Here is a 19,575-nt window from a genome sequence, read left to right on the forward strand (position 1 = left end):
GAAAATGCAAAAGCATTTCCCAACACGCCTTCTATAAATTTCATCCACTCTTTACTAAATATAGACTGAGAAAAAAGTCGTTTGTATGTCTTTGTTTATACCGCGCTCTGCGGCTCACTTTCATTGATTTGGACGGTGTGTTTTGCTAACAGTTGAAAACCAAATGTAGATGATTTTATTTACAGGTTCAATGTACAGCTGCAGCTATAAAATAGCTATAAAATCATCCGAAGTGATATTGTTCTCAGAGGATATATTCTCCAAAAAAAAACCAGGGCTGCCATTAGCCAATGAGCTTGTTTGTTATATCTACAGTTATGTTCATACTTATGCAAAGCCGTGGTATTTCTGGACATAATATTTTGTCTCGCCGAATGAGTATATTGTATCCAGATTCAGATCCACATTTTCTATTCTCAAACTAACGCATTAAGAGGATTGTAGAGACTTTGTACCAGTGTGTGCCCCCTGAGTGCGTTTCTAGTTTTATTTTATTCCTCCTCATATATTCAGACTGTGCAGTGCACGGCTCACTGCGCAGTCTCTCTGTGGTTTCTGTGCTAGTGGACGGCAGGTACAGTCACTGTAAAATGGCACAGAAGAAAGTGGTTGTAGTTGGGTATATTACACCACTAAAAGAATACCACTCAGTTTGGTTCCCTGCCCCCATAAAAAGTTTATGGTCCCTGACTGAATCCGTTATTAACAAAATGGAATGTTAAACCTTGTACTTGGAGAGAAACCACCAACAAAATCCACTGTGACAGTCTCTGTAAGATGAGCCAGAAGAAAGCTTGAGGAAACTCTGAGGGATGTGAGATGTGAAAATATGAGATGTCTTTGCTCTCTTTGTTTTAAAGAAATAGAGAAAATGAGATGTATGGTGACAGTTTGGGTTGATTCTTGGGAGGTTTTTAATCACAGAAAAATATTTTATATGGAACGACTTTTAGGTTTCATTCTGTCTTTGAGCTGCGGCGTCTTTTGTATTTAGGAAATTCTTCCCTTCTGAGAAGTGGAATTTATGATTTGTAATTCTAATAATACCAGTGTTATCTCACTGATGCTAATTCCTCATCTTTTGGGAGCTGCTCGCCTATTTTTGTATACAAATACTAGATAAAGATAAAGATAAATAATCATGTAATGGATATGCTAATTTTCTTATTTAGTATTAAAACATCTTGCAATGTTTAAGAGGAACTGCACCCAGTCTAATAATCCTGTTTATCCTGACAACTAAAAGTCACAACGTGCTTTTTCCACATCCTGTTCAGCAGAGATGTAGCGCAGCACTTTATGATTATAGTTGTTTTGTGTTGTGTCTTCACATGTATGTTCTTGATCTCACAGATATGTTTGCTTGGGTTTAAATGTCCAATATCTCCACAGACCACTATAGTTGCCTTGCTCTGCCCTTCTATGGTGAAATGTGTCTACACAGACAGCATCCGTCTGTTGAAATGTTAAGAAGTTTCTGAGCTCAGATTACACGGGAGTCAATAAGACATTTGGTCGGACTTCTCTGAGATTTTAAGCTAGTTATTAAAAAAAACACAAGTCCTGTGAGAGAGTTACATTGGGAACCAACACCTCCATAATAAAAAATGCATCGTGGAACAAAGGCTCGGGGATCACAAGCTAGGAAGCTCGGAAGTGGTGCTGCTCTTTATGAACTCCAGTCACCAGCTCACTGTCATACCTGGTCTTACAGAACAAAAACACCACAGGCACACAGCTTCCTACCAGTATTTTTGGATCCCCTCAGAGTTCTCATGTCATCCACTGTTCCCGTGTACCTCCCTGCTGTAGCATGAAAGTACCACCTAGTCTTAGGATTTGCAGGAATCTGGCTGGCAGCCACCTCGTCTGTTGACCGTGTTGACTGCAAAGCAGCTGCTCAAAGCTGACTCAGGATTTCACAGCTTAAATTCTTCTCGCCGACTGCCTCTCGCCACTCACTCTTAAATTCATATCGAGCCTGTGTGTTTTCCGAGGCCTCCCCTGTAAGGCAGAAAATGGCCCGTGATGGTGTGACGTACAGTTTGGGATGGCATTGACCAGGAGGCTGAGGAAGGTGGAGGGCACGATGCTATTTCCATCCCAGTCTATCGGTGAAGGAGAGGTTGCCATTGAAGAGTTCAACTCTTCAGACAGAGAGAGAGAGAGAGAGAGAGAGAGAGAGGAGAGCTGGGGAGGGAGGGAAGAGGATAGAAAGAAAGGGAACGTGGGAGACAAAGATGGAGTGTTTGTGTGTGTGTGTGAGAGAGAGAGAGAGAGAGAGAGAGAGAGAGAGAGAGAGAGAGAGAGAGAGAGACAGGGAGGGGCAAGATGCAGAGAGACAGTGATAAGTTGACATGGGGGAAGTGAGATGTGACAAGTCGAGAGAAAGAGATGCTCAATCAGTGCTGTCAGGCTTTCTGGCAATCAGACGGAGTCGTTGGAGACTGCAGGCAGCGCTGTTGATGACAGGCTGCCCTGCTAATGACAGCTAGGCGTCCATGTTTTTCAGCGGCGCTGACTACAAAATCAATGGAGTCATTTGTGCACACCGCTAGAATGTTTTTCACATTTCGTGATTTTTATTGCATACGCCCGTGTTGAAAAGAGAGGACGCAAGATCATGTTAAAAGGTGTAAATATATAAACGATCTGAATATGCAGCACTTAAAATGGCTGCTTTCAATCTGTTGAACACATGCTCCTTGTCAAGACGAATAAAACAACAGCCGGAAGCTCTGTATTTCTTTCTCCAGGAGGAGACAAAAATAGAGGATTAAAGCAAAAACACCTCAGCTGTGATTGACACCTCTGGTGATTTGCAGTGTTGTTGTTTTTTGTGCTCGCAGCCATGGACACCACCAAGGACCCGTGCCAGAATGTGAAGTGCAGCCGCCATAAGGTGTGCGTCGCTCAGGGCTACCAGAGGGCCATGTGTGTCAATCGCAAGAAACTGGAGCAAAGGTAGGGTTGAGTCCTAAAGTCAGAGGGAGGGATATCACATTTATTTAGATAGATGGTTTTCAAAATAATATATAGCTGTGCTATACGTTTACTGGTATTTTATGTCATAATTTATTCTTCTGTCGTGATTAAACTTCAAACTTAGTTGCTTATAAGATTCAAATCTTTATGGCCATTATTTATCCTCATGCATGACTTGAAATGATGAGTCATGCTTCGACACAGGAAAGAGATGCTGGCTTAATGGGTACCACCTAATGTCAAGGGTACATACTTTATGAATGATTAATGCTTAATCCATGACTCATCATGATCTAATCTAATGCATGATGTATAATGAACTCCCATGGCTCAGTTTTAATTAATATCAAGCCACTATTACTTAGTTTAATTACTTTAAAACTACACGGATCATCAGTTTCTGAATTCATTTATTTAAGACTAAAATGAACAGGTCATCAAATCAGATGAAAGTGGAAAAAGTGCACCACATACAGCATGAATCAGCGACAGTATATTGTGTTTTTCTTTGTGCCAAATGTATCTCTGCATTGGGTCTCGCTTCATGCATTCATAAGTTGGCTAATTTATTTTGTTGTCAGGTCTATCATAGCATGACAATGACGTGCAAAGAACACACACAAGAAAACTAAATGTATTAGGTAACACGTCAATCTTATTGTCTGTCACTAAGCAACAGTGTTCTTACGTCTCAAACCACTCCGGTGTGGAGTACACTGTGTGCCCAACTCCCAAAAATAATACTGAACTGAACTTCCCATGCTGATAAGAGGGGCGCTTTAGAGGAGGTAGGTTGGGTTGAAACCATGACAGCTAAAGTAAATACAAAATACTTGCCAATGTGGTCATTTAATACAACGTAATGCTCCTCCCTTCACAACGATCCTTTAGTTTTTCTGTGTAAAGCGCACTAAAAATCACTTATCTAGTCCTTCACCCATTTCTTCCACTTTGACTGAAAAACAAATGAGCAGAGTTGCAGTCTGAAAAGAATTAATGAAGTGAATTATTACTACCTTCAATGTCTATCTGCTGCAACAGGCGTTTATCTTTTTCAACAAAGTGTTTCACTTACAGAGTCACTCCACAGATGAGAGAGACTGTGCCGAATAATGGGTAATAAGCACGAAACGCGAACCACACTAAACCATCCCAGCATCATTAAGTAGCAGCCTCAGAAGCCGTACCGCAAAGCGCTGTGCTCACTAAACATGAAGTCAATCAGACGAGAAGAAGCAAGTGGGATTTTTACAAAGCGGACCTTTCAAATATTAACAAGCAAATGCAGACAATTCTGTTTTTATTTACCCGAGATCAGAGATATCAGTCTCTCGGGTTTCTGTTGCCATCCCACCACGGTGAAAGTAAAATGAACATTTACTTAATCAACAGCGACATGTCTTCTCCAAATAGTGTCCCGTTAAATTAATTTTGTCGTCAGAAAATTGCATTCCTCTCAAACAAACAACCAGTATGTTCAGTTCTACAGTGTTTTTCTAAAGAAATGAGACATAAGTGTTTATTAGCTAGGCAGTGACTCAGCTGTCCTAGAGTCTGTCTGTATTTCATCTGAACCCTGTGGAAGACAGACATTATCTGATGCTCTGGAAAATCTACAGACCTCTCTGTCAACAGTTTACTCTGAAAATACTCTACGAAAGAAATAGTCACAATGAAAACTGTTGACAGTGTGTAACCGGATCAATATTTCTGGAAAGAGATACTTTTGAGCTTTTAGCCACTTTGATGTGGGAGAGGCAATGTTGGTTTGATTACCATGACATTTTGTACAAGAGTTATGGTCCCCAGAGGATGAATCCTATTCACTTTGATGATCCCCTTACTTTTTCTCTAGCAACAGTTAGTGAAATGTCTTCACACCTATTGGATGGATTGCCATGAAAGTCATCCACGTCTCCTTCACAATTGATTGTAATCATTTTGGTGATCCTAAGCCATCATCAGGTTGAACTCAAATGATGAAGAAATACCTGCAACACTTATGACATACCCATCAGCTAAGTCAGCATAGCATTTAGCAACACTGTGCGGAGCTCCTAGCATGCTCACTCTAGTGTTCTCGTTCAATGTAATGTTTCAGTGCTCCCATTCACCTCTGTTGTATAGGGGTTGGCATCTCACTAACAGATATCCTACAAATCTTGGAAAATATAACCTGTAAGTAAAAACAAATGTTTCCTCTGTAATTTGGTCTGACATTTGAACTTGTTCCCTTTTTCCTGTAATGATCAGAGTCAAACAGTCGGGGCAGCTGGAGGCTCAGGAAAACAGCTGCAAGCCCTGTCCTGTTGCTGCCTCCTCACCTGTATGTGGCTCTGATGGACACAACTACGCCTCTGAGGTAAAAGATTATATTCTGCAGCAGCATCTCGCTCTAAAAGCACTTGGATTTTTTATTTGCTTTACTACTGGAGTCTTCTAACCATAAAAACCCTGAAAAGAAATTGAAAGCGCCCGTGTCATCGTTTTAAATAACGAGAGGAGTCTAGTCAAGAGATGTTTCCTGCTGCGCTGACATATACGCGGACGCAGCAGGGCAGCACAGTTCATCACTGCTCGCGGGAGGACAAGTGCGCCGGCTCAACGTGGCCGTATGATTAATGACTGGCGGCGTTTTTAGCGGCATCACTGTACACCGGCCGCTGCCAGGACTCTTTATTGATTCATGTATAGTTTCTAATTTTGACCTTGCATGAGAAGGCTGGCGGAAAATGACAGCTCATTCTTGCTGCCTTTTCCCGAAGTGCAGTGTCTCATCTGAATGAGCAATCGCTCTTTTCCTGCAGTCACCTCCATAAATATTTTAACTGTCTCTTTCTCCTCACAGTGTAAGCTGGAGCAGCAGGCCTGCCTCACAGGCAAAGAGCTGAGCATCATGTGTGCTGGCTTCTGCCCCTGCGCCACAGCCTCCGTTACCCTCTCAAATACTGACACAAAACGCGGCAAGTGGCCTTTTCTTTACCTTCTTATATCTGTCTTAATTTTGGGATTCACACCTCCCTTTCTGCACGGCTGTCATCCCTTTAAAAAAAATAAAAATAAAGCTATGACGCGCCACACACAGCATGCTGTCAGTAGGAGAGGACTAATCAACCCAGTGTTCCACGTTTAGGATCAATACTCACAGATTTCAGAGATTACTCACTTTAACCCCATGTGGTTAAAGTGCCCTTTCAATCCTGTAGTGATTAATTATTTAGAGTGTACACTATCTATCATTGCAGCCAAACAGTATTGATTGTCCAAGCTCGTGAAAATGCCAATTGATCAAAAGGATGAAATGTTACTTCTGCTTTTCATCTAGTGCTGAGCCTGAGAATGAAAGTGGATTCCTATTGGATAATAGCAATTTCAGGCCTTAGAGTTAATTGATAATGTTTTCTTTGAGTGGCAGCTGATATACTTGGGAACGACAGCATGGACCTCGATAGCTTTACACATGAGTGAAACCTTTGATTCTCTTCACCGTACATCAGCAAAAGCAATAGGAGGCCTGTCTTTTTGGGAAGGTGAGTCAGATTGCTGTTAACTGTCTGCCAAGGTTTTGAATGCTGGGATTCCCCTTTCTTTTTTTTTTGGCTCCCTCAGAGAGCTGCACTGGCCAGGACCTGGCAGACTTGGGAGACCGCCTGAGAGACTGGTTCCAACTCCTTCATGGAAACGCGAAGCAGAATAACTCTGGCAAGCTCAGAGCTGGCACCGCTTCAGGTTAGAAAACTCACAAAGCGGTTTTATTCTCAAGCGTACAACTCAATTGTCTGCGCAAAGAAGTGTCGTCTAAACAGAAAGAAACTAAAGTGCAAAGCTAATTTCTTTTTTGCTGACAGTGCTGGACAAGAGCCTTGTAGCCAGCTGCAGGGACTCCATCGGCTGGATGTTCTCAAGGCTGGACACCAACAGTGACCTGTATCTGGACCAGGCTGAGCTGGCTGCTATTAACCTGGACAAGTACGAGGTCTGCATCCGACCCTTCTTCAACTCCTGTGACAGCTACAAGGATGGGAAGGTCTCTACAGCAGAGTGGTGCCTCTGCTTTTGGAGAGAAAGTGAGTGAAGGGATCTCGACCAGAGAGCAGCGTCTATGTTGGGTCAAATCTCTAAATGGGTGAAATAATATCAAGGTTACATCACAGGGAAATAGAGGCTATGTAATGATGTCACTTAAACGAGTAGAAACATGTTATTTTGTGACTTTTAGGGGTGCTGGTATATTTTGGGGGAGAGAGCTAGACTAGCCTTTTCTCCATGCTTCTAATCTTTATTCTAAGCTAATCGCCTGCTGGCTCAAACTCCCCGCAAGAAAGCGAATAAGCGTGTTTTCAAAAATGTCAATTTTTGACCAAGTCTGAAAGCCTACCGGCTTTAATTTCAGGATTGCAGGATTTTTTTTTCAGCCGAATCAACTTCTTCAAAAGCACATTCTGGTTGTCCGATTCTTCTCTTTATTAAACCTTCGGCGGTTTGTACAAACCTATGGTTCAATTCTCCATCCTTTCTATTATCCATAACTGCTTAACCAGGTCTGACAATATTCCAAGACATGATGAGCAGTCCTCACATTCTCCTGCTGAGAACAATCTGGACCTGTTTTATCTGAGTCATCTGACAGTTTGCCATCTGGCAAATAGAAAGTCCTTCAGACGTACCTTACCTGATTCAGGGTTCCCTTGGGCTAAAAAGACTCCTCCGTCAGCTTGACTGCTTCCTCCTCCACTTCTGTTCACTTGTGGTTTCCTTTGTTTGCGCCCATGACTTTCTGGTCACAACTCGGCTCTCGTTCCAACTCAAACAGTCACAGATGCATCATTGATCTCTGGCCTCAGCTGTTCTGGTACATTTATGAACTGGTTCTGGAACACGGTGTTCCCGATGGAGTTGATGATTATCACAAGAAGTCCAATAACAAAGCATCATTATGTTCAGATCAGGCAGACTGTTCACTTCAATCAACCCCCTCCTGGTTTCTGTGGCATGTGATCATGTGGGTGTTGAGGTGTTTCCCCCGTGTAACATGCAGTCACATAGTTGCAACTACAGAGCATTCATAAAGTGTTAAGACCTCCACCTTTTGTTATGTTGCAGCCTTAAAAACTGGATTTTAGAAATGTCTAAAATATCACATTGACATTGACGTGGTGTCCACCTGCGATAGATTCAATTGATTGGTCATGATTTGGAAAGGCACACACACACCTGTCTGTATAATGTCTTACAACGGTACTTAGTGAGCTTTCATGAGGTCATATAATATCCCCACATCTCATAGTTGAAATGCCCTTGAATATTGAATAGTTTTAATGATTATTATTCTGACAAAGAACTTAAATTCTCTTTCTTTTCAAACTCTTTTTCGAGGAATAAAAGCTGAAAGCAGATTAACCGAGAAATGTCAGTTCAAATCATAATATTAACCTAAAAACCACTGGTGTGCTTGAATAATCATGTACAAAAGCTTACTCTGACAGCCATGTTCTTGACATTTTATGTTTAGTTCAGGTGTCTCCATGGATGTTACCTTCGCTCTCGGTGCTATTTCAGCTTTGCTCATTTGAAACATTTGCACCATTTGACCTTTACTAAACAAATACAGGATATTTCTGGCACTAACATCATTTGCATGTTGATTGCTCCATTGATCAGGCATTTAACCCTGCATGCCATAGATTACACCAACTCCCTAATCCATTTTTCATTACAAGCTGGTGGTATTTATAAACCATTTAGTGATAATGGTTTTATGATAATGATTTGGAACAGGACGTCAGAAATGATTACAAACTGTTATTTTATCAATTATTGATAGTTTCTATTTCTATCTATTCTAGAGCTTCAGCTCATTTTTCATGTCATTCTCAGGCTACATCCATATGTTCTTTCACCTAAGCTCTCCACGATCAATCAGGCTCAAAGGGAATGAAATACAAGACTTCTTAAACAAATCAATATGTGCAAAGAAAATTATGTAATTATGAAGAGCATTGATTGAGTTTGGGGATAGCAGTTTTAGGTATCGTCTGTCATCGCTCTTCTTGTTTGATTCTCACAGAGCCGCCGTGCCTCGCTGAGCTGGAGAGGATCCAAGTGCAGGAGGCGGCCAAGAAGAAGCCCGGTAAGTTTATCATTGGTCATTTCAACAGTACTGTGAAATTCAAGATATATTTGACTGGCGATTTTAAAACACCTCACTTGCGTAGGGACACCTTTTGGACAGAATTTGACCACTGACACACTTCAGATCCTCAGTCACACAACGCTATGTAGTGTAGCCATGAAGTGTCGCTGGGTGCACTTGTGTATTAAGGCCTGGAGGAGGCTCATTTAAGAGATCACAAGCTCACACCTCGGATTAGGTCAGCGGGGGGGGGGAATTAGAGGGCAGCGATGGCTTTAGGAAAGAGCAAGGCTGACTTGCCCGCTTAGCTCCCTGAGAAACCCCATGCTACAGTTTCTGCTTTTTACTGCTGCTTTCTATTTCTACTGTCGTTCCAAATCCCAGAGAAACGTTCTTCCATCCCTGAGTTCCTCTTGTCTCGTTGTATCGTTGCTTTGTGTTTTTGCGGTAGTGGAGGGCGGGGTTCGTTCTCGAACTTCTCTTTGGGATTGACAAGATTCTCCTGAGGGAGGCTGAAACAGTGGAGCTCTGTCACCGAGGCTGTGACTACATTTTTACATGCCACTCTCGCAGCGTAACGAAACACTACGCCAACATACTGGATAAAAATCACCAGCATATGCATGCTCGTGTAAAACAAACAGGGAGGCTTTCACTGTCCAAAAATCTGCCTCTCCATTCTGACTGACGGTTTTAATCACAGGTTCACTAAGGCGTGCTGGCATTCTTGTTTATGCTGCGCTCATCTATTTGTGCTAAGGGTATGAATATTTAACAGCGAGGCACGTGTGTGTGTGTGTGTGTGTGCGCGCGCTCGTCCTTGCAGGAGTGTACATTCCCAGCTGCGATGAGGACGGCTACTACAGGAAAGTTCAGTGTGACCAGAGCCGAGGGGAGTGCTGGTGCGTCGACCAGGATGGAGGAGAGATGATGGGCACCAGAATCCACGGCAACCCTGACTGCGGTAAGGGGGGGCGGGGCTTCATCATGCTTTAGCCGTACAGTGTGTGGGATTTGGTTGCATCTTATGATGAGGTTGCAGATTGCAACCAACTGAAAACCCCTGCACACTCCCTTTCCAAGACTGAGGTAACGTGACCCGCCAAGTGCAAAACAGGGGTAACACCGTTCACCTGGCTCAAAGGCCATCCTTATCATGATAACACTACTTTAGGAGCTACAGGAGTCAGGCGGCAGCTGGCGGTATACCACGGTTTTTCACTCTGCGGCTCACGTTATCGCAGTTTCTCAAGCATGTCGAACTACGGTGGCCTTCAGGTAATGAACGTGAAAGGCTCTCAGTGTTTGGTTTGTCCGCTCTGGGCTACTACAGAAAAATGTTGCGGACTCCGTGAAGATGACCTGCTACCCGTGTAGTTATGGACGGCTCATTCTAAGCTAACGAAAACACAACAATTCTTAGTTTAAGGTGATTATACACCAATGATTTATGAATATTATATTCCATTTATGATGCCCTCGAAATGCTATGCACTGGCCCTTTAATACAAACTCCACGTATTAATCCTTTTCCAGATGAAGCAGCGGGATATTCTGGAGATTTGGGGAGTGGAGTGGGATGGGAGGATGAAGAGGAGAAGGAGGCAGAGGACACCGGAGAGGAGGAGGAAGAGGAGGAGGGCGAGGCAGACGATGGAGGATACATCTGGTAGAATTGACTGACCCCACGCGGAGAGCCGTGTCACAGCCACTGGCCTGAAAATCTACAGGGATGGCTCTCTCTTCAAAGCAAAAGATTTTGGGATCGGACCTGGGAGGCATGGAGTTGTGTATCATCCTGGTGGGATATGTGGGTCTGGTCAGGTCCAGGGATGAGACAGATGACCAGTTTTTGTCTTAGATATGTGTAAGTGCTTCATTCTCTCGTCTCTGTTTTTTGAGCGACAGAGCTTTTTGTTTTGCCGTCCTGAAAAGCAGGACCCACTGACTACTGCACCATAGGTAGCTAAAGTCCATCAGAATTCCTATCTTGTCCAACCGCCATCTATGCATATAGAGATTACCAGTAATTTTGTATTGTGTGAACAATTGCTTGAGTATTAGAGTCGCTGTCCCACTGGAATGACTAGAGATCAGAATTGAAATAGTCATTTTGGGAAACATGCTTGTTTGCTCTCTTGCAAAGTTTTATGAGAAACTCGATACCACTCTTGTGTAGAATATAAAGCTAGAGCCAGGAGACGGTTACCTGAGCTTAGCATAAAGAAACAGGGGAACAGTTGTCTCTGTCGGAAGTAAAAAAGAACAACAATCGGACCTACCAAAACCTCCAAATCATACTAGATAACATCTTTTATCTTGTTTGTTCAATCAGTAAAAAAAAAAACACAGTACAACAACGACATTTTGCATTATTATGAAGACTATCCAGGAAGTCATTCAAATTCAAATTCTTTATGCAGTTTTTGTACGGATTAAGCAAACAAAACTGCTTCAGGTTTCAGTCTTTAGTGAATGATTATGTCACTGTTGTGTTCACAGCTGGTTTCTGCCGCCTTCAAGTGGCCAAATACATGAGCTAAGCTAACCTCTCAGTCGTAGCTTCATATTTACCGTACACACAAGAGACTTCTCATCTACCTCGAAATAGATAGCAAATAAGCTTATTTCCCAAAATATCAAACTATTTCATTTAAGTTCAGTGTAATGTGGTTATGTGTGTTTCAGGTTGCCACGGTTTTAAGCTACTTTTATGATAATGGTGCACCACAGCTCATAGCAGTTTTTAAATCTTACGTGGATGCACACAACTATAAAGGACCTACATTTCCAGTTGGATGACTTTTATTGAAAACCTGTAGAATGTACTATAGCGGCCCAAACTACAGTAGAAACCACTAGTCGCTGTCCTCTGCTAACGCTGAAATCATGTCAAAGAATGTGCCACAACTATGTTTTATTCTGAGTTTGCAACTGGAAAAACTGTATTTTGTGTTTTTAAAAAAAAGAAATGTGTGCATTACTTGAAGTTCTGTGTGTATACTTGAATTCACATTATCTTTTTCTATGATAATATTGTTGCCATGTCTTCATTCATGCTATTGGTAGGCCAGATGTTTGGTTGTTTGTAGTATTGCATGTTAGTGAATAAGAATGTACTTCTAGGCTGAGCACTTTACTAATAAAGGCACTGGAGCCAAACTGTGTGTTGACTTCAATCTTTTCCAGCTATTAGCAGAGATAAATTAGGTTGACTTTGTGCCTACTGTGCCACCAAGTCGCTCATCATCTTCCTTTGTATTTAAGGATGAGTATTTTTACAATGAAGCTGCAAGATCATTAAAGAAGGGACCACTGAGCTGAGGTGCATGTGGGGAAATTAAATGAATTTCTTAAGCTAAAGGCAGCTTGATTGTCCTTGCTGCAGGAAGGTGCACAGGAGAGAGTATCACCGACTTACCTCAGCAGATCAATATTTTCAAATTCAGCTGGTGTGCTAAAAAAAACGATTTTGAGCATAAATGAACTGACTCTATTTTTGGTATCACTCCAGCCAACCTTGCATGGAGTATTTTGCTTATCAAACCCAAGCTGGGTGTGTAAAGATGAATATTTTGGAGAATTTAACGACTTTCTCCTGACCTTTGGATCCTCCACCTGGTGTGTAAAGCACCAATTACTGAAGCTCATTACAGATAAGGCCAGTTACAGCCCACAATTACATGTGATTATGTTTAACAAAGCATTAAATAAAGACAATTTAATCATCTACGATCATGTGGCCTGCAGTGGAATAAAAGGGAGAAGTTGTAAGCACACAGTCTGTAGTTGTAAGCTGCAAAGTTGAGTCTCAGTTGAGTCTCTGACAAGCACATAGGGATATTTGCTTGAAATATTATGGTGTTCATCTGCCACCTCATGCTAGAAGACCAAATTACAGCAGAGTGGTTGCCAAATGGCGTAAATGACCACAACGTCAACAACAACACTGCACAGAATGGATCTGTGCCAGTTTACTTAATTGCATTTCGAACTCCTACAGTCACCGGTTGAAGTCTGGGATTAGAATTCTTAAATTAAAAGAACATGAGATATTTCCAGCAGTTAAATCTTAAAAATCAAATCAAACGCTGACAGGCAGCCAGTGAAGGGCAGCAGGGATTGGGCGAAATGAGTCACTTCTTACGCGGGGTGTTAAAAGCCTGAAAGCAGCACTCTGCAATAGCTGCAGTTTACTGATATGACAATAAAGCGATCACAACAATTAAGAGATTAAAACATTAACGAATTTCTCCACGTCTGAGAATGAAAGGAAAATGTTAGTGATATGTCGAAACATTTGCTCAATAATGGCATACCCAAAATGAATAGTGTATCTCTGCAGCTACAAGGTATATTTGAATAATCTACAAAGGTAACACTTGTGAGATTTCTGCAGAGATGTAAGCATACGTCTATATGTGACTAGGTCAGAGTGAATGAATATAGAAACCTCTAACAACCCATATTACAGCCTCTGAATATTACCTTGATTGATGCAAGTGAAGTGAAGCAGAGCCATTTGGGTTCAATCTCTGTCATTTGAAGTTTTCTTAGGGAACGATAAAACTCATTTAATTTAATTAACATGTCGCTTTAGGTATTTCCTCAAACTAAATACAACTGTTTTTGGCTTTGTCTTGAAAAACCCATCAATCAGACCTCTATTCATGTTCCCGTTCAAAGTAAACCATAACGTCGGTCTATTTGACCAGCTAGTTGAAGCTTAATGCCTTTGGAATGTGTGCAGTATCACAATTAGTCCACTAGATGGAGACATATACCGTGTTTTCAGATGGAAGGCTGTTCGATGCTGCTAATGCTGCTCTACGCTATGCTAATATATACAGACAGCTGGAATCAATCAGTGTTAATATGCACATGGACACAACTTTTGTTCCCAAATCAGCAAAGGTAAGACATAATATGGTCATAGCTTTATAAAGTGTATTTTTTTTTCTCTTAATCGGCTGCTGATTTAGTGACTTATAGTCTTGGAATCTGTGGAGGTTCATGCCATGCAGTTTGTGTGGGTAGCTAGCATAAAGTAGCAAAATTGCTAGCACCTTCAATGCACACAAAGCTCGATTTTGCTGTGTGCACATTTAGTTTTTAGAATTGTGTTTTGTTCAGGTAAAACCAGTTATCTAAAGTGGCAAGCTTAGAATTTATTCAAACCCCTTAGGCGACAAAACGCCGCCCTAAATATACAAATTAGCTTAACAAGGAATACAAGTGTGTGAAAAAATTGACAAAAATAACACATGGCCAGTTGAATCCAAAAAACAAGTTGGTTTTATTACAACATCATCACATAGATCAAACCATATGTCAGCATGTTGTCATTCAAGTTGAAACTATTTGCACAGATAATCGCCGCAAATATTTCAAGTTAATCAGCTATAAATAACTTCAGTGCTTTATTAGCGTCGGCTTATAGGCCGCAGCTGTACAAACATTTACATCTGTATTATACATCATTTACAGGAGTTCAGCGACTGGTAAAGAACACTGTTGAAAGGGAAAGCGGTTTGTTTACATGTGTTCTGTATCTCAGTAAACACTCAAAATTCCCTGTATAAAATCATATGTATGTTCTCTTTTATCTCAGTCACGAACATCCCTGCATATTTTAATGGGCAGAATATTTCAAATGTTGCTCTGTAAACACGGGACGCAGGAAACAGTACATGGAGAACAATGATCACTATAATCTATCATTGTATAAATGTATGCATGTTTACATGTACAGACTCAAACATCCAGAATACGATTTGAATATTAATTTACAGGTCAGCATATGTTAACAGCAAGTGCACCTTCATATCTTTTCAAATAGTCAAAAAGTGCAATACCTGCAGCACTTCAACCCTGTTGCACAGCCTGCATGCTGATTACAGGCACATTGATTGCTCAGAGTATGGATTAGAGCAGAATAAATAACAAAAAATAAATGTGTTTGAGTTGAATTAACTCAGAACTACATATATTCTGTCTTGCTCTCAAATACAGAGGAGTAAGATTGTTTCTGTTACAGTACAGTTGGTCATTCGATTTTATTGCTTCCCGACATTTTAAGGGCAATTAGTTATTACAGATATCATTGATATAATAAAGCAAGGGCAGCCATTGAACGTCATGAACATCTTATCCTTGAGTTCTGTACTGAACACCCCAAAGTCAAAGAAAATAAAGACTTATTTCAGTCTAACGCTCTTCAAATTATATGGGTCAACGTGCATAGGAACATTTGCAAAAACAAACGAGCCAATCCCATCGAGACACTGAAAGGGAGAAGCAAATGATTCACAGCACACTCATCAGTGAGCTGCTTAGTTTAACTCAGTTCACTCATCATCGTTGCCTTTATTTATGCGACGTGCTGTCTCTTCTCCTCGTTAGCTTTCTAAAGGGGATTAGATGTTATTGTGGCTCGGTGCTCAGCGTGGAAGATATCTATTGTTGAAGTCCAATCTCTCTCTCTCCCCGCTAACCCCGAAGTGATTAGCGTACATCTTTGGCTATATGCTTTGAAGGCAGTGGCTGCGTATCATTAGATTAAACTAATAAAATAATCTTCTGTATTTAGTTATATATATTAAAATCTAAACTTAATACGACATCAGACGACCCAACACAATCACCACGGAGTTCTTCATTTTCATCACTTGCTTCCTAAAGAATTTTAACTACAACAGTTGGTCTATTCCATATTAAATAATGCTACACTGACGTATACGTATCTACATTCTTGCATAATGCATGTCTGCCTGTGAATTATAATGAGGTATGATGTAACCCAATTAACATGCCATGGAGTTAGACAACTCAGTTAATTCTCACATGGATAACACGGGTAGGACAGTCCACCATGAACCACTTTAAAAGTTTGCATAGAAACCTTCAAATCCTGAATAAAGTGTTGAAAAGAATATGCTCTTAAAGTTTGAAATGTGGGCTGCCTGACACTGGCAAAGAGGCAAAGCGTCTTTGTCATGCTCTCGTGAAAATGTGTCAAGAAAATCCCTTCTGGTTGAGCTTCAGTCCTGCGTCAGTCGATGTACTGTGATAACCATCGAAAACCTTCCCCGTAGCCTTGTTTTTTCAACACGCTGCACATGAAAATCTCCAGCGGCCGGGCGTTCAGCTCCTTCAAAGACACATTTCCCTGATAAGAAATAGAGACAGATGAGGATAACGCTCGTTAGGCACCAGGACATGTGTTCACGCGCAGATGGAGAGATCATGTTAGTTCTGTGAATACAAAGACAGGGTCTACGACAAGCCTACCTTTCCGGTGACTTGACCATCGAGAGCAAAAGCTCCCCTCAGCCCTCCTTCACTGATGGCCTCGGGCCGGTCAATTTTATTACCCAACACCAACACTGGTACATTGACTATGGTCTCGTCTCCTAGGAGAGCCTGGGAATACAACAGCGGGCACGATCATCATCAATCTACAGTTAAGAGTCAGCACTGCTCGGTGGAAACAGCTTGTTACTGCGATGTTTGATCTTACATCCAGCTCAGTCTTAGATTCTGAGAGTCTGTCGTGATCCGCGCAGTCCACCAGGAAGACGACTCCATTCACAGCCGGCAGGTAGTTCTTCCACACTCTTCGAGCTGTCATCGAAGAGAGAACAGTTTGTCAATCTGATTGGGTAGTATATTTTCAGCGACACATGCGCAACCTCTACACACAGGCACTTCCTGCTTTTAGTTTACCATTCAAATGTGGTCAATGTTGGAGGCTCAGTGGTTCCATCTGAGCTGATTTGAAATGCTGTTTCATGTCAGGGGCAACAGAGACACCATGTGGCAGCCCTGAGAACTGTGATTGGTCAACTCCTGATTTCTCCATAATGTTTCTGATGTCAGTAAAGATGACTGTAATACTATTTCCAGTGTCAACCCTCTCCTCCCTGCAATTTTTGTTCTTTCATCACAAAATCTATGAAATTATTTAAACACGACTGCTTCTTCTGTGGTTAAAAAGAGACGGTCTGATAATGTAGGACACATCCATGTAGTTTTGAGGTGGCACTATGTCCATCGACAGACTATTTCTATATAGTCATTATTCTCAAAAGTGGAGAAAGATCTCACCTTGTACATGTCCCCCCAGATCAAATGTAGTAAATGTCATCCCACCAATTGAGAGCTCTTCAGAAGCTTTGAGAAGAAAAAGAAAATAAATGTGTTATTGCTAGTGAGTTTAGGCCTGCACAGTGAGGACAACAACACTGGAAATCGTAGTAAAACTCATGTCAACTTGGCACACTACACTACAGTCTCTCCTTACTTGGATGCAGTGTTGGCACATGTTGGCCAAGTCGGTCGTCTTTTAACATGTGTAGGAGCGTTGTTTTACCAGCATTGTCCAGGCCCAGGAAAACCAGCTTCCCAGACTTTTTGTACAGACCTGGAAGATATCATTCACAAGTGTATCAGAAATGACCTATAAATTCCATTGGTGAAATCCAGGTCCAGGTGCCAAACTGCACACCGCACTTACCTAACAACTGTAAAACACTACTAAACCCCCTGTAGATCCAGTCGAATAAAAAGGACATCTTGACGTTCTTTGACTGAAACAAGAAAAAGGTCAGATTACTATCACATCAAACTTCTCATGCCAGAAAAATAGAAACGCTTGTCTTGACATTGCATATTTCCTGCTGCTTATACTGTATGTAAATAAGGTGGACAAAATATTAGAAACACCTATTCAACTTAACAAAAATGTGCCAGAGAATTGGGTAGTTTATACAAGAGCTGGTCATATTTACATGAGGTAGTGTTTATTTGCAGAACAATAACACTGTTTGCACAGCAGACATTTTGGCAGGAACATCACAGGTGTAATTGATAGCATTAAAAACACTTGATGGAACTGAGCCATTGTTAACGACTCTTTTAACCTGTTCTCTACCAGCTTTGACGAGTCAACATGTCTGCTGTAGAAAAGGTCTGTCATTGCTTATCATTACATCACACTGGTGTTGTTAATATCCTGGTCATATATATATATATGCGACATGTCACCTGCACCCACGCGTAGCAGCAGGTGGCTAGCTACCTTTAGGTATGACGTAACTTTAAATCTTGACGTTGATGTTCACAAAAAGTCATGGATCAATTTAGAGATCAAACTTAGCTCGTGGACCCTGTCTTAGCTAGTTAGCGTTAGCATGTTAGCTTAGCGTTAAACCTCTGATACTTTCTAGAATCTGATGTCACGTGAGCGTCAAGGCAACGTTTACCGATTGTGCGCAAAAAAAAAACCCATTATGAACCGATGTGAACCGCGCTATACGTTTTTATTTACGTCAACATTCTAACGTTAGCGTACTTACCCCTCAGCCCTCACCAGCAGTAGTATTGGTGGTCTCCTTGGAAACAGTAATTCGGATTTCCGCTTTTTCTTCTTCGTGTGTTAGAATTCTACGTTTGGTACGCAGTGTGATGCGTTAGCGCCCCCATCAGGCTTTTCGGTGAACAGAGGGTCTACCCAAGTTTTTTTTTGAAACAAACATACATACATACAAAGAGGGGTTGCCATATTTTGAAAAGTTGAACCGTAGACCCACGTAGTGTGCATTTATTCTTTTCTGATTTACCAAAATGAAGAACATCTCTGATCCAAGCCTTGTGGAGGAGAGGATGACTTCCAACGAAGTAGCCTAATAGCAGTCATCTAGAACAGCAACTGGTTGACTTGTCACTGTGAAGTCCACCAATTGGCCTACCAGTGATGAGGGAATTTTATTCAGATCCTTTACTTAAGTAAAAGTACTAATGCCACGCTGTTAAAGTCAAGTAAGTCCTGCATTGAAGTTATTTACTTAAAATTATGTAAGTATAATGAGAAAAATCTACTTACGGCATTAAAAGTATTCAATGCCTAAAAATGGCCCCTATGACTGTTGTACATACATCACTAGATTATTATGCATTAATGTAAAAGCAGGATTTTAATGTTGTACTAAATTGAGATGGAGCACATTTTCTAATATTTTGTATAGAATTGCAACTAATCATTATTTTCATTCGATTCATATCATTATTACTTGATTAATTATGGTAGCACAATAGATGAAAAACTCATGTAGAGCAAATAGTTAAAACAGGTCATCGTCAAAAATCACAGCAGGTTTGATATCAGCAGGAAAACAGTTCATGTTTTTATCCAACAACACTAACCACCCTGTGAAGGCCTCTAGTGCTTATTGAAGCATAATGTTTAATTGCATCCTACAGAAGCATCCCACGAGGCGTATCCACTTACATCCAAATACTTAATAACCAATCGCTTGTATAATTCATTAGCTATATTATAGTATTTATTGGAATTGCCCATATAGGCAGTAGTTATGTCCACATTAATTATTAGATTGAGTACTGCACAGAAACGGGTTATGTGTCTTAATTTAAATATTCTCTCCAAGTATTTCCAA

The 19,575-nt window shown here is 41.1% G+C and overlaps 2 protein-coding genes across 3 annotated transcripts in view; one reads left to right on the top strand and one right to left on the bottom strand.

Annotated features, from left to right (window-relative positions):
* The window catches only part of LOC116381097 (testican-2), a 32,612-nt gene extending 20,332 nt beyond the window's left edge, over positions 1–12,280 (top strand). The window contains exons 4-11 of the mRNA XM_031842935.1: positions 2,850–2,964; positions 5,239–5,347; positions 5,834–5,948; positions 6,595–6,714; positions 6,834–7,052; positions 9,053–9,115; positions 9,945–10,082; positions 10,655–12,280. Coding sequence (XP_031698795.1) covers positions 2,850–2,964; positions 5,239–5,347; positions 5,834–5,948; positions 6,595–6,714; positions 6,834–7,052; positions 9,053–9,115; positions 9,945–10,082; positions 10,655–10,791 — 1,016 coding nt within the window. The 3' untranslated portion in view covers positions 10,792–12,280. The remainder of the gene's footprint in view (positions 1–2,849; positions 2,965–5,238; positions 5,348–5,833; positions 5,949–6,594; positions 6,715–6,833; positions 7,053–9,052; positions 9,116–9,944; positions 10,083–10,654) is intronic.
* Positions 12,281–14,395: 2,115 nt separating this feature from the next.
* On the bottom strand, positions 14,396–18,542 carry sar1aa (secretion associated, Ras related GTPase 1Aa). Of its 2 annotated transcripts, none has more exons than XM_031843628.1 (7): positions 18,475–18,542; positions 17,634–17,706; positions 17,421–17,540; positions 17,225–17,290; positions 16,638–16,741; positions 16,409–16,540; positions 14,396–16,286 (listed from the first exon to the last, which is right to left on the bottom strand). In XM_031843628.1, exons 2-7 carry the CDS (start codon positions 17,689–17,691, stop codon positions 16,170–16,172), a joined length of 597 nt encoding a protein of 198 aa, XP_031699488.1. In that variant the 5' UTR covers positions 17,692–17,706; positions 18,475–18,542; the 3' UTR covers positions 14,396–16,169. The 2 variants fall into 2 exon arrangements, with proteins under 2 accessions (XP_031699488.1, XP_031699489.1); XM_031843629.1 differs by lacking the exon at positions 18,475–18,542 and adding an exon at positions 18,198–18,461.
* Between the last annotated feature and the right edge of the window lie 1,033 nt (positions 18,543–19,575).

This window comes from Anarrhichthys ocellatus, unplaced genomic scaffold (assembly GCF_004355925.1).
Source record: "Anarrhichthys ocellatus isolate YVR2014 unplaced genomic scaffold, GSC_Weel_1.0 scaffold4, whole genome shotgun sequence".
In the NCBI taxonomy this organism is placed as follows: domain Eukaryota; kingdom Metazoa; phylum Chordata; class Actinopteri; order Perciformes; family Anarhichadidae; genus Anarrhichthys; species Anarrhichthys ocellatus.